General features: G+C 55.8%; 2 protein-coding genes across 12 annotated transcripts; one reads left to right on the forward strand and one right to left on the reverse strand.

Annotated features, from left to right (window-relative positions):
* The first annotated feature begins 458 nt into the window (after positions 1–458).
* On the forward strand, positions 459–5,620 carry RAB3A (RAB3A, member RAS oncogene family). 3 transcript variants are annotated; one of them, XM_028087171.1, is made up of 6 exons: positions 459–603; positions 1,577–1,647; positions 1,769–1,996; positions 3,086–3,204; positions 3,746–3,870; positions 4,759–5,620. In XM_028087171.1, the coding sequence occupies exons 2-6, from the start codon at positions 1,606–1,608 to the stop codon at positions 4,947–4,949; spliced, it is 705 nt and encodes a 234-aa protein (XP_027942972.1). In that variant the 5' UTR covers positions 459–603; positions 1,577–1,605; the 3' UTR covers positions 4,950–5,620. The 3 variants fall into 3 exon arrangements, with proteins under 3 accessions (XP_027942972.1, XP_027942973.1, XP_027942975.1); XM_028087172.2 differs by lacking the exon at positions 1,577–1,647; XM_028087174.2 differs by lacking the exon at positions 4,759–5,620 and having other exon boundaries at positions 3,746–4,172.
* Positions 2,754–8,804, reverse strand: MPV17L2 (MPV17 mitochondrial inner membrane protein like 2). Of its 9 annotated transcripts, none has more exons than XR_015769511.1 (6): positions 7,725–8,506; positions 6,724–6,800; positions 6,500–6,628; positions 4,811–4,872; positions 3,768–4,555; positions 2,754–3,293 (listed from the first exon to the last, which is right to left on the reverse strand). XR_015769511.1 is itself a non-coding variant. In XM_088028992.1 (4 exons), exons 1-4 carry the CDS (start codon positions 8,104–8,106, stop codon positions 4,831–4,833), a joined length of 630 nt encoding a protein of 209 aa, XP_087885118.1. In that variant the 5' UTR covers positions 8,107–8,506; the 3' UTR covers positions 3,325–4,830. The 9 variants fall into 9 exon arrangements, 6 of the variants coding, with proteins under 6 accessions (XP_087885118.1, XP_087885121.1, XP_027942971.2 ...); XR_015769512.1 differs by having other exon boundaries at positions 2,754–3,081; positions 3,172–3,293; positions 3,768–4,872; XR_015769510.1 differs by having other exon boundaries at positions 3,768–4,872.
* Positions 8,805–12,356: the final 3,552 nt, after the last annotated feature.

The following is a 12,356-nucleotide window of genomic DNA, read 5'->3' on the forward strand; positions in this document are numbered from 1 at the left end:
GTCGCGGCACCCAAGACAGGGCGGGGACCGCGGAAATCTCAGACCAAAGGTGGGAGGGGGCGGGGAAAGAGAACGCCCCCTGAAGACCCAGGCTCAGCGAAGGCCTCAAACCTCTCATCCCTGCAACCACTTGGGAGCCACCATTGGACAGGAGCAGAAGGGTGATGATCTCTGGTTGGCTACTCAGTCCGTCGCTCGGGCGCTTAAGCCAGTGAGAGGGTACCACTCAGTCCCGCCTCCCTGACACAGCCAGGAGGAGGAGCAGGTAGGCACCGCCCCCGCGCTCTACTGGATGAGCACATTGACTGCACCCCATTCGTGCGTCAATCCGCGCGGGAGCCCCGCCCCTCCCGGCTCTGCGTGCGTCAGTGGGCTGCTTCTCCACGCGCCGCTCCGCCCCAGGATGGCGTCACGACTGTATCTGCATGGGAGGCCCCGCCTCACTCTTTGCAGGACGTCACCGCGGACTGCAGGGGCCTGAGCCGCTGCCGCCGCCGCCTCTGCCCCTGTCGCGCAGCCCCACATCAACGCAGGGGGCCCCGTCACCACCGCCGCCAAAAAGTCGCTGCCGCTAGGGTCGCCACCGCATCGGTGCAGGGCAAGGTGAGTTCCCGGGCGGCCTAGTTCCCCACCTCTCCGAACACCTACATAACCTTCATTTGACTCAGATGGGCTTGGCAGAGTAGGGACGAGGTTGGCTAGGGTTAAATGGGAAGGATGCGGCGGTCACAGCCCTTGTAGGGGTAGGGCCCTGGCTTTCCCTACCTGCCCGCTCCTCACCCCCACCCCCCACCCCTGGCCTCTGCGGCGGAGGGGGAAGGGAGGCGAGTGCCTTGCGGGAAGCTGTGCGCACGGGAGGCTGTGTGCGTGCGCGTGCGTGTAGTGTGAACACGCGTGTGCGCGCCCGCCTGTGCCAGCGGGTCTGTGTGCATACCCTTTTGCTTATGTACCGGGGTATGCTCGTGTGACCCGGTGGGTGTCCTGACCCCGGTGAGTGCGTGCCGCACGCGGGTGGAAGGAGACGCATGGAGTGTGCGTGTGCGTGCACGCCGTGTGCATACGTGCACGGGAATGCGTGTCCGCGTGGGTGACGTGTACACGCCTGCATGGGTGGAGGGCGCTTCGCGCACGGGTGGGTTTGCACATTTGTATATGCGTGTTGGTGTGCGGACAAGTGTCTGTGTCCCTTTCCTGTGCACCGAATGTATTTGACTCTCATGTGCACACGCGTGTACGGGTGTGTTCCCTACTGCGTGCACGTGAGCGTGTGCACGCCCCGCCCCTATCACATGACCAGCTGTCTCAGCCCGATCTCTCCCAGCTTGGGAGTCTGAGGGAAGTGGGTGCTGCGACGCACATCCCCGCGGGAACGTACACGCGTGTGCACTTGCGCCCGCGCGCCTCCGATCTGAGGAACATGAATGACTGATGGGGGGCGGGGCCGGCCGCAGTCACCCCTACCCGCTCAGCCTTAGGGGTTAGGATTACAGCTCAATCTGGGGTGAAGGCATTCTGGAGGGGGCTACAGGGGTGTCCCCATACCCATCTCTCTGAGCTCCTCCCTTGACACTTCCAGCCTTTCAAGGTCACGGCCCGCCCTTTGCCATGGGTCCCACCATTAGTACTGGGGCTCCCGAGGAGTTAAAGGTAATCTCTAAACACTAGCCCCTCTCAGGGGCTCTGGAGTTCTCTGCACCCTGTTCCTGGGGCTTGGGCAGTTGGGGGCGGAAGGGGACTCCTCAGGCTCACCTACACCCTGCACACCCAGATGGCATCCGCCACAGACTCACGCTATGGGCAGAAGGAGTCCTCGGACCAGAATTTCGACTACATGTTCAAGATCCTCATCATTGGCAACAGCAGCGTGGGCAAGACATCTTTCCTATTCCGCTATGCAGACGATTCCTTCACGCCTGCCTTCGTCAGCACTGTGGGCATTGACTTCAAGGTCAAGACCATCTACCGCAACGACAAGAGGATCAAGCTGCAAATCTGGGTGGGTCCAGCTGGGGAGCTCCTGTCTCTATCAGTTTACCTTCCCAGAAAAGCAGCCCCAGCTTAGCCACTTTCCTGTCTGGATTCATTCATTCACACCCTGGGCATTTATCAGGTGCCTTCTGTGTATCAGGGGCTGGAGGCCCAGAAGAGAGTGCCCTGTTCTCCCGTGGGTGCCTCATTACTGCTCTCCAGGAGCAGGGAAGGAGCAAATGCTGGGTCCTCTCTGCCTGCTGTTATCGAGAGCATCACTTGGCTCGGTACCTCAGTTTTCCCCCCATTAAGTGCTTTCATGTGAGTCTGTATGAGGTTTCAGCTGGATCTTGGCCCCCAACCGCATTCTCTGGGACAGGAGCAGACACCTTCCACAGGGTCTGCCACCTCCCTTAACCCCATGGAGACCCGAAGGAACCTGTTAAATCCCAAGCCAGAGCTGTCCCTCCTCTGCTCATTGCGTTTCCATGGCTCCTACCTGACCCATCCCCTGACCTGAGAGACCTTGCCTGGTCTGTCTCCTTCCACCCCCGCCTCCTTACTGTTTCTCAGATGATCCAGGCACAGACCCACTTCAGGGCCTTTGCCCTCGGCCGGGATTGTCTTTCCCCTAATCCCCACATGGTTCCGTCCTCACTTCCTTCAGCTTCTAAAACCATACCCTCGCGCACACTGCCCGGCCTTCTTTGTCCAACTTTTTCCCCTCAGTCTTTTTCACCCTCCAGCATAGGATGCATTTTTCTTCCTTTTTTGTGTGTGTTTATTATCTGTTCCCTGTACTGTGTAGTCGGTTCCACAAGGCAGTGATTCTTGTCCATTTTGTTAACAGCTGTGTCCCCAGGGCGGCACACACAGGTCAACGCCCAGGTATGTTGAATGAATGATGGAATGATTCTGTAGGTACCTGCCTCCGGAGGTTGGTTGAGCACCATGTTCTCCATGTAGGTGGCCAGCCTGCTTTCCCTGAGCCACCGTGCCAGCCCCCTGCTTCTCTCCGGTCCTCAGGGGGGCTGGACTGGACAATCTCGGAGTTGGTTTCCACTCTGAGGAGCTCACGTGTGGGGCCTCTCTGACCCCTGTCTTTTCTTCCCCCTAGGACACAGCAGGGCAAGAGCGGTACCGGACTATTACCACAGCCTACTACCGGGGTGCCATGGGCTTTATCCTCATGTATGACATTACCAATGAAGAGTCCTTCAACGCTGTGCAGGACTGGTGAGCACACCCTCACCGCCTCCCAGACGGTCTTTGGTGTTGGATTCTCAGACCTGCTCTCAGTCTGTAATAACTAAAACGTGGTGGCACTGGCTCAAATTAAGGGGAAAAAAAAAGAGTTTCGTTTCAGGTAGAAAAATGAAATTTTAAATGTATAGGTAAAAAAAAAAAAAAGGGAGGGGGCAGAAAATATAAGAATAGTTTGCATAGGGTGAAAGGATAGAAACATTTACATTTCTGCCCCAAATAACGGTACATTTTAGGGAAATTTCTGAATTGGCAGAGGAGGGAGAAGTTCTTGTGTCTGGGGGACGGGGATCTGGGAAGGGTGGGCAAGCCTGCATGAAAGGGATTTCGAAGGTCAGGGAGCCGTGGGACCGTGTTCATGGCAGGACAGAGGCTGGGAGGAAGGCCCGAGCCTGCCAAGTTCAAGCAGTACTCGGGAGGTGGGGGGCTAGAGGGTGCTGAGGGATGAGGAGACGAGAGGTCGGCGGAGCTAGGATCCTCCCAGACCTAACCCACCCGTCACTGCCTCCCCCAGGTCGACCCAGATCAAGACGTACTCGTGGGACAATGCCCAGGTGCTCCTGGTGGGAAACAAGTGCGACATGGAGGATGAACGGGTGGTGTCGTCGGAGCGTGGCCGGCAGTTGGCTGACCACCTTGGTGAGTGCCTAGCGGGGCTGCCCACCTACAGGCTACGAAAGGGACGCTGAGGCCCTGAAAAGGGAGGGGACACACCCAAGACCTCCCAGCAAAGCCAGGACAGGGCCTGGATTTGAATCCAGACAATTCACACTTTCTGCAAATGGCCTGGAGCCAGGAGCTGGATCTTGATGGATGCATAGGAGTTCATTGTGCAGTAAGTTACTGATTCACTCTGACACCCTCACTGCTAGCCTCGTGTTGGGTTGCTGGGCTCAAGAGGCCTCATTTTGTGGGGCAGAGGGAGAGACCTGGGCTGGGGGAATGCATGGCGGAGCGGGGGGGGGTCTGCCTGGTGTAGGTAAGACCTGGAGGAAGGTGCCGGATCTGGTGCTCGAGCAAAGGGTGGTCTCTCAGGCAGAGGAAGCAACTTTAGACACAGGCCAGAGGCGGGGAAGATCCTGGGAGTTCTGGCAAATCATTTTATATGGCTGGAACTCGAGGGTCACTTGGGGGAAACACGGCTGATCATGCAGGGCCTGAACCATATGCCGAGGATCTGGGACTCCTGCAAAGGACTGGGAGCCAGAGGGTGTGTAAGCAAGGGGGGGCGGGGCACAGGTGGATGGAGTGCCAGATGCTGCCCGGGGCCAGGGCACAGGCTAGGGTGGATGGCGAGAGCAGGGACATAGGTCTTGCCAGGGGCCTGGAAACGAGAAGGGGAGTTTTAGGGTGAAGGAAGGAGTGTGGGAAACAGGGCTGACCTGCTTCCTTGCAGGACTTGTTGGCACCTCTCACAAGTGATTGGCAGTAGGAATCTCCAGATGTTCCCTGCCCTCAGAGAAGCATCTCTGGGGGGTGGGGGTGGGAGGGGACCAGGGCCCTCACCCCTCCCTTCCCCACCCACAGGCTTTGAGTTCTTTGAGGCAAGCGCCAAGGACAACATCAATGTCAAGCAGACCTTTGAGCGCCTGGTAGATGTCATCTGCGAGAAGATGTCTGAGTCCCTGGACACGGCCGACCCTGCAGTCACTGGCGCCAAGCAGGGCCCGCAGCTCACGGACCAGCAGGCGCCTCCACATCAGGACTGCGCCTGCTGAGAGCTGCCTCCGGCCCCATCCCGGCCCCACCCCTGCCCACCCCCTGGGCCCGATCCAGCTCCCACTGGCCCAGGGTGTGAGAACCCCCCTGCCCCCAACTTAGCCCCTCACCCTTATTTATTATCGTAGTTATTTATTTATTTATTGGAGATGTCCCCCAGGGGCTCAGGCTCCCCACCCACCCCTTGTCCCGTCCTGTACATACAGCCCTGTCCCCACCCTGTTGTGGCGTGGCGTGGCGTGGCCCTGTGAACTCACCACTCACCCTCCTCTCAAGACCCCACCTTTTTTAAAATTCACCCCCAACAACAGTTACCGGTTTTGCAGAGGGGGCCCGATGACCCCTCCCCCAGGGCAGGCTGATTGGGTGATGGGAGGTAGTCGGGTCTACCAGCCTCTCGGCTGTGACACGGTGGGCCAAGGCCACTGTGGGGGTCTCAGCATGGACCATGGGGTGGATAAGAGCCAGGTAATGGCCCGCCTGGCTCCTCACCCCCAAAGTTTTACCCTTATTTGGAGGTGAGGGCTGCTGTGGGTACTCGCCACCCTGGGGACCCCCCCCAACACCAGACCTGTTCTGACGTCATGAGTGTCAAATGTTCCCCCCAGATCCCCAGGAGATGTCATGACAACACTACACACACCCAATAAAGTGAATGGATGACACCGTGTCCCCATGAGTGCCAGCCTGCCAGGGTGGCCTTGGTCATCCACAGGATTTTCAATGACCAAAGAATTTAATAGAATTTCCACAGTCTGTGATCTGAGTATGAGACTGGAAGCCACCTGGCCCTGCCCAAGGCTCCAGATTCTGGGGGCTGACTCCAGGCTGGGCCCTGCTCCAAGGGGATGGGCTATGTCCCCACCTTGGGCCCAGGGCCCAGCCCATAATAGTGTTGAGGGGTTGGGGCTTGGGACGGGCTGGTTGGGGCCCAGTGCTGCGGATGGGAACATCTGTCACTGGTTCACGGAGGGCCTGCGGTGAGAGGGGCTCCTTGGTGACCATCTTCATGATTGTGTTCCAGGTGGGGAAACAGGTCTTATACTAGGCCTGGAAGGGGCAGCCCAGCCAGATGCCTAGCGGTTGGGGAGGGGCCAGGACCAGGCTAGGCCTGCTCAGAGTCAGTCCTGCTCTGTCTGGCATCCAGTCTGGAGGGCTGGGGCAGCTCAATCTGCACAGTGCCCAGGGCCACGCAGCCTAGGGGTGGACGGGCCCAGGATATGTCTGTGCAAGAGGGATCTGGTCACACACCCCGTTCACCCCTCTGGATTCCTCTTCACCAAGCGAGAGTCCTCACCCATCTGTCTTCTGGCTGGGCTCAGTCCTGCGGGGCAGACGCAGCAGGTCCTGCCCGAGGTCACATCAAACAGCAGATAGGGGCTGGGTCTTCACCCTGCTGGGGTTCAGCTCCCCACCCACCTGCTGTAGTTTGTAGATTATCACAGGCTAGGAGGACCTCACCCTAGAACGCAGCTGCACCGCCATTTGGGGTTCAAACGTGTGGCCCCTGAGGAGACCCCTGGGTATCTGGTCCGCCCACCGAGCTCACCCGGTACTTCAGGTAGGAGAGGTACGTGTCCCAGCCCAGCGTCAGGCCATTGATGTAGGTGACTCGGAACTGGGGGGGCACGAAGAGGAAGTTCACCAGCTGGGCAGCTGGCCAAACGCACCAGTCGGCCTGCGGGGAGGGGCGGAGTGTGGTGAGGGGCGGGGCCTTGCAGGGCGGAGGCTGCGAAGGGCGGGGCAGGGAGCGAAGTGGTGGGCGTGGCCCACCTTGTAGAATTCCCAGAACTTGTCCCGCAGCTCCTGGCAGCTCTCATCCAGCGATTGGCCCTCCAGGCAGCCAAGGCCTGGGAAGGAGACCAACAAATTAGAGTGTCAGAGGCTGGGGAGTACTGGTGATGGAGCGGATGGGGCAGGAACCCTGAGGGACAGTGGCGTCCCTGGAAGACTGACCAAGAAGTTTAAAAGCCGTGTGGTGGGAAGGGCCACACACAGCAGAGTGGTTGGTGTAGAGAAAGAAAGCAGAACAAATTGGTTCCAGTGAGGGAGAGGTCATAAATAAACACGCACCCCCTTAGGGGCACCTGGGTGGTTTAGTAGGTTAAGCGACCAACCCCTGGTTTCGGTTCAGGTCATGATCTCGGGGTCCTGGGATTGAGCCCGAGTTCGGCTCCACACTGGGCGTGGAGCCTGCTTAGGATTCTCTCTCTCCCTCTCCCTCTGCCCCTCCCACCTCCCTCTCTAAAAACAGACAGACACAGGCACCGCAAAGGATGAAGTACCCTTCCTGAGGCTGAGGCTGTTTTATTTCCCTTCTTTCAAAAAGGAGGAAATTGAGGCTGGGGGGGGGGGCTGGAGCGACACTCTTCCCAGAGCCAAGGGCTGGATGATTGTACCCCATCAACCCCAGCCTCAGCAACTCTTCCTTCAGCCTCAGGGCCTTTGCACAGGCAGTTCTTCATGCCTGCTGGCTCCTTCTTCAAGTCTCAGCTGAGTGTCCTCTCCTCTGGGCGGCCCTCTCAACCACTGCCCAGGGAGCCCCACCTGAGATTGCTTCATCCCTCTCTCACTAAGCACCATTGTCTGATTCTGCCGTTCATACCTGCCCCCAGTGGGTCTGTCCTGGCACCACTGTGACCCAGCACCCAGTCCAGAGCCACACACAGAAGAGGCCCATCAGAAATGCACGTCATCATCCCTCTTAACACAAAGCGGGCTCTACCCCTCCTATCACAGGGAAGGACAAAGCCCAAGCTCACAAGGCTCCTTACCCAAGAAGTACCAGACGCCTAACGTGGGAGAGGCCACCAGCTGGTCGATGAGCACCTTCCTGAGGACGTTTGGGAGGCCAGGGAGGCCAGACGCTGGGAGCAGGTGGTCCAGCCAGAGGTACCAGTAGTGCAGGAAGGGACCCATACTGCAGCCCACTGCAAACATGCTCGCTGAGAACAGTTCAAGAGTCAGGGGGGGACAGCAAGCCCCCCAATCCATTCCGTCCCTGGTTACCCTCCCACCCTGGTAAACCTGAAGCCCTCCCAGAGCCCACCTGCATGTTCTCCCATTACAAGCTCCACTGCCAGGAACCGTTTCAGTGGCTCCTCTCCCGTTTTCTCTCCTCATCCCCTTCACCACCCCGTGAGCGAGTTCTACCATTGCTCAGCTTTCCGGAGGAGGAAACAGGCACAACAGGTTGGGATGTGCGGGGCCAGGGCACAATCCCAGGCTGGCTGGGTCCAGACGCTGAGCCCTTGACTATCCTTGGTGCAGTTTCCAGTGCTCAGTGCTTGGTCTCAGTGACGGAATAAGGAAAGCGGACGGAAACTGCGTCCGGGAGGAGACAGGGACCAGGAAGTAGGAGGAGACGGAGACCTGGGCTGGGAAAGAGGCCTGAGACCCCGGCGCGGGGAGAGAGGACGGAGACCCGAGCGTGGGCTGTGAGGGTCCTGGATGCACACCAAGGTCAAGGGTCCCGCGGGGAATTGAGGTCACAGGTCTCCGATTCTGAGGTTGGGGTCAAAGGTCTCCCGGGGTCAAGGGCCAGCAGCGCCGGCCTCCTCACCTGAGCGCCGGGGATCGAACTTCTGGCCAGGGCGGTTGCGGACCTCCCAGGATTGGCGCACGCCGTCCCCGACCGCCATGAGAACACCACAGCCCAGCGTGTTGGTGACGAGCAGCGCACGGCCTTGGAACAGGGGCTGCCCCACGGCCCGCAGTCCGCGCAGCCAGCGCCAGCCGCCAGAAGCCATAGCCCACCGCGACTCGGGACCCGGCGCCGGGGACGCCGTCCCGGTGCTGGCCAATCGCACGCGGTCCTCGCGGTCTGCACGCCCGCCCCAGTCCTCGCCAGCCGATCGCTGGCGGCTCGGCGTTCCGCTTTGCCGGGCTCCAGATGTAGTAACCAATAAAAGGCCGGCATCCCATCCCCGGGCCAATCGCTGAGCGAAGCCAAACGCTGCCTTCCGCACTTTACGAACCAATCGCAAATAAGCGTCTCTCCGCAAAGCGCAGAGCAATAGTCGCCCGGCCACCCTCGTTTCCCCGCCCCTTTCTGCGCCGGCCTATGGACAAGCGTCGCCGCACCCTAACAACCCGCCCAATACTGCACTGACCAATCGCAGATAGCCTTAGGCCGGCGACTCGCGGTCCGTTGTCCCGCCTCCCGTGCCGAGGTGGCCAATCTTGCTCCGTCGCCTAGTTGCTTTTCCAGATTCTCCGATTCTCCCGGAATTCCTGAGAAGGGATCCGAGCCCCGGCCTCGGCGGCTCCTGCGGCGGAAGTCTAATCCCGCAAACACTCACGGAAGTCGGGGCAGGGTGTAGTTCGGCTGCGCCGGCGGCCCGGTAGAATCCTGGCCCAGCCATCGACCTTGACTTGAGCTGGGTATCTGACCTCAGTTCCAGAATAGTAATAGTTAAAACGTTAGGCACTCTTCTGGGCACGTTACGTGCATTAATGTATTTCACAGGCAGCTCTGCAAACAACTATATCCCTGTACTTTACTTCCTGTGTTCCTGTAGGGAATAATAGGAGTTTCCATGGAAACGTACGTTACTTACAAGGAACCAGGGTGTCGCAAACTGCGGCCTGTGGTCCAAATCCCGTTGCTGTTCTTGTGAGGCTCAAGAGGTAAAAATGTTTCTTATATTTTTTTAAAATGTGTGAAATAGTATAAAATTTCTGGACATGAATCCGTTTTGAAGCCCTATTTTCCTTTCCAACGGATGAACTCTTGAACTGGGCGAGAATCAGCAATAGTTTTACAAGCAGTAGCGCATAAAATTTCAACAGAGCAATTGGCATTCAGATCATACGGAGAAAGTAAAGTTAATACATACCCGGGACAGTTTCATTTGATAGCACCAGTAAAATTACAATAATCAGAAGTGACTCAACTGGTCAGTGATGTGGGAAACAAAGGCAAAAGAAAAATTTAATTTCCTTACTACCTACAGCCCACAGACAAGTCCTTGAAACAGGCAGTGACATTCCTCTAGGGACTCAGGGGCTGCCTCGATGGTATTATCATTGCTAAGGGCAAAAGGCGATCTTAGCCCGACCCCCGGGATCTTGTAAGTCTATTTTAACATAAAAATTCCTTCGGAAACTTCCTTTATCTCTAGCCCCCAAGAGACATGTTGGCAATCATCCCCCAAGCATAGGGCCCACCGATATGCATGGGAAGGGTCTCATGACTAAAGTTTTACTAGACGGTAATAAATGGCCTTTCCCCAACAAGAGCTAGCCCCCTCAAGGTCCTGGAAACCTTGCTTTCAAAATTCCTTCGAGACTTACACTCTCCCTAACCCCCTCCCAACTTCAAAGTATACAATGGGCCACCCCTCATGACCCCGGTGCAGCTCTTTGTGCCCACGGGTTCTGTCCCCGGGCTTTAATAAAACCACCTTTTTGCACCAAAGACGTCTCAAGAATTCTTTTCTTGGCCGTCGGCTTTGAACCCTAACATTCTTTCCTACATCAGTCAGCACCAAATTACTAGGGTTTCTTTCTTCTTTATCTAAATCAGGTAATTACCCCTTCCTTCTTTCTCATAAAAACCCTTTCCCTCCATGAAGGAGACACTTTTCTGGTTACTCTGGAATCTGTGCTCTCGAATTGTAATTCTGAGACCCCGAATGAAACATTTGTTCCTTTTCAGTTTTGCCTCCTTTTCTCAGTTGACAAAAGGTTGGGGGGGGAAAGATCAGAATAATATTCTATGACATGAAAATTATTCAAAAATCAAATTTCTGAATCCATAAATCTGTATTGGAACAGAGCCATGCCCATTTGTTTCTATAGTGTTTCCTCTCTCACTACAATGAGTAGTTGCAACAAAGACTGAATGGTCTGCAACAGTGAAACTATTTACGGTTTTCAAAAATCAAATTTCTGAATCCATAAATCTGTATTGGAACAGAGCCATGCCCATTTGTTTCTATAGTGTTTCCTCTCTCACTACAATGAGTAGTTGCAACAAAGACTGAATGGTCTGCAACAGTGAAACTATTTACGGTGCTCCTTTACAGCAAAAGAGTTATTAGGACACTGCCGGTCTCAGTCCGAGGAGCCAGTGACTCTTGATCTTGGGATTTTGAGTTCGAGCCCCACATTGGGTGTGGAGATTACTTAAAATAAATAAATAGATAGATAGATAGATAGATAAAATCCTAAGTGTGTCTGGGTGGCTCAGTCGGTTAAGTGTCTACCACCACTCGGGTCATGATCCCAGGGCCCTGGGATCGAGTCCCGCATGAGCCTGCTTCTTCCCCTGCCTGCTGCTCCCCCTGCTTGTGCGTGCTCATTCTCTCTCTCTCTCTCACACACACACACAAATGGATAAATAAAATCTTTTTAAAAAAAGTGTCCATCAGGAAGAAGAACCTTTGCTGTCTGGACCTGTGATACTTAGGGTTTCTGTTGAAAGAGGTCAGGATATGCCACCCCAAAATATGCCACTCTGGCAGATTGATTCTTTTGAAAGATAGCAAGATGCAGAAAGGACATACGGAGCTGCTTTTCTCTTCCTAAGAGCAGGAGATAAAATTCCCAAGTGGAAGGTGCCCTCCCTGTACCAGGAGGAAGAAACACCATTATCACCAGAGAGGGCGAGTTGAGGCTGAGGGGATCCAGACAAACAGACCTTGTTAAAATAATTTATCTTCCTGTAGTCGCTGCATATCCTTTAGTTGCTTTTCCATCGTCTCCCTCTGTTGAACCTAGTAAGTAAACACTGAGGCCTAATTCTTGGGTCTCCCTTTTTCTTGTAAGGGCCCCCATGGTTTGGTAATGAGGATGGGATCACATTGGCTGGGGCTCTCTTGGCTCTCTGGGATGTGCCGCTGAGAGGTGCCGGGGGCTGATGAAGCCAGCAGGTAAGGTAAGAATTTTTACCTCGTTTGCTTTCTGGATCTCTATCCATTGGGAGAGGATGGTAAAAATTTCTCTTTGTCCGTTCCCTCTGGGTTCTGATTGGCAAGAGAAAAGCATTTGTAAGGATTAATTCTTTGGATCCTTTGTGACTCTCGTAAATTTGGTTTTGGGTACCCACTTGTTGATCCCTCCCTCCAGGGACAGCTGTTGCTTTCTGTCTGTCTCCCTTTGTGTGCTGAAAGCTTGGCTTGGCTTTCTGCATGCTGCAAGAGACCAGACATCAGGTTAGGAGCCTGGAGAATATGTCGATGACCAGAGAGAAATGGGAGTTGTACTCCCATTTGTGGCTAGGGTCATTGCCAGCTCTCCAGAGAATTGTCTGTCTGTCTGTCTTTTGGCTGTCTTTGGGAGTAGCTCTGGATCTTGGGAAGAGTGCATCTTTTGTACCCTCTTGGGGGCATCTCTTGTGTCCCTGATTAGATCATAAAAGGCTTTGGTTTGGGTTTGGGTGCTAGATCACTTGGAATAGGTAT

This window comes from Eumetopias jubatus, unplaced genomic scaffold, assembly GCF_037043125.1.
Source record: "Eumetopias jubatus isolate StellerSeaLion01/CBP00866 unplaced genomic scaffold, mEumJub1_p1.0 scaffold_1, whole genome shotgun sequence".
Lineage (NCBI taxonomy): Eukaryota > Metazoa > Chordata > Mammalia > Carnivora > Otariidae > Eumetopias > Eumetopias jubatus.

Bases quoted from the DNA above. Each gene is read 5' to 3' on its own strand.
- MPV17L2 (XM_088028984.1), bottom strand. From the start codon at position 8,106: ATGGTAGAACTCGCTCACGGGGTGGTGAAGGGGATGAGGAGAGAAAAC. The intron at 6,801-7,724 runs GTAAGGAGCCTT...TCTCCTTCCCAG, and splicing joins AGGCGTCTGGTACTTCTTGG to GCCTTGGCTGCCTGGAGGGC. The intron at 6,629-6,723 runs GTGGGCCACGCC...CCCTCCCCGCAG, and splicing joins AGTTCTGGGAATTCTACAAG to GCCGACTGGTGCGTTTGGCC.
- RAB3A (XM_028087171.1), top strand. From the start codon at position 1,606: ATGGGTCCCACCATTAGTACTGGGGCTCCCGAGGAGTTAAAG. The intron at 1,648-1,768 runs GTAATCTCTAAA...CTGCACACCCAG, and splicing joins GGGCTCCCGAGGAGTTAAAG to ATGGCATCCGCCACAGACTC. The intron at 3,205-3,745 runs GTGAGCACACCC...TGCCTCCCCCAG, and splicing joins TTCAACGCTGTGCAGGACTG to GTCGACCCAGATCAAGACGT.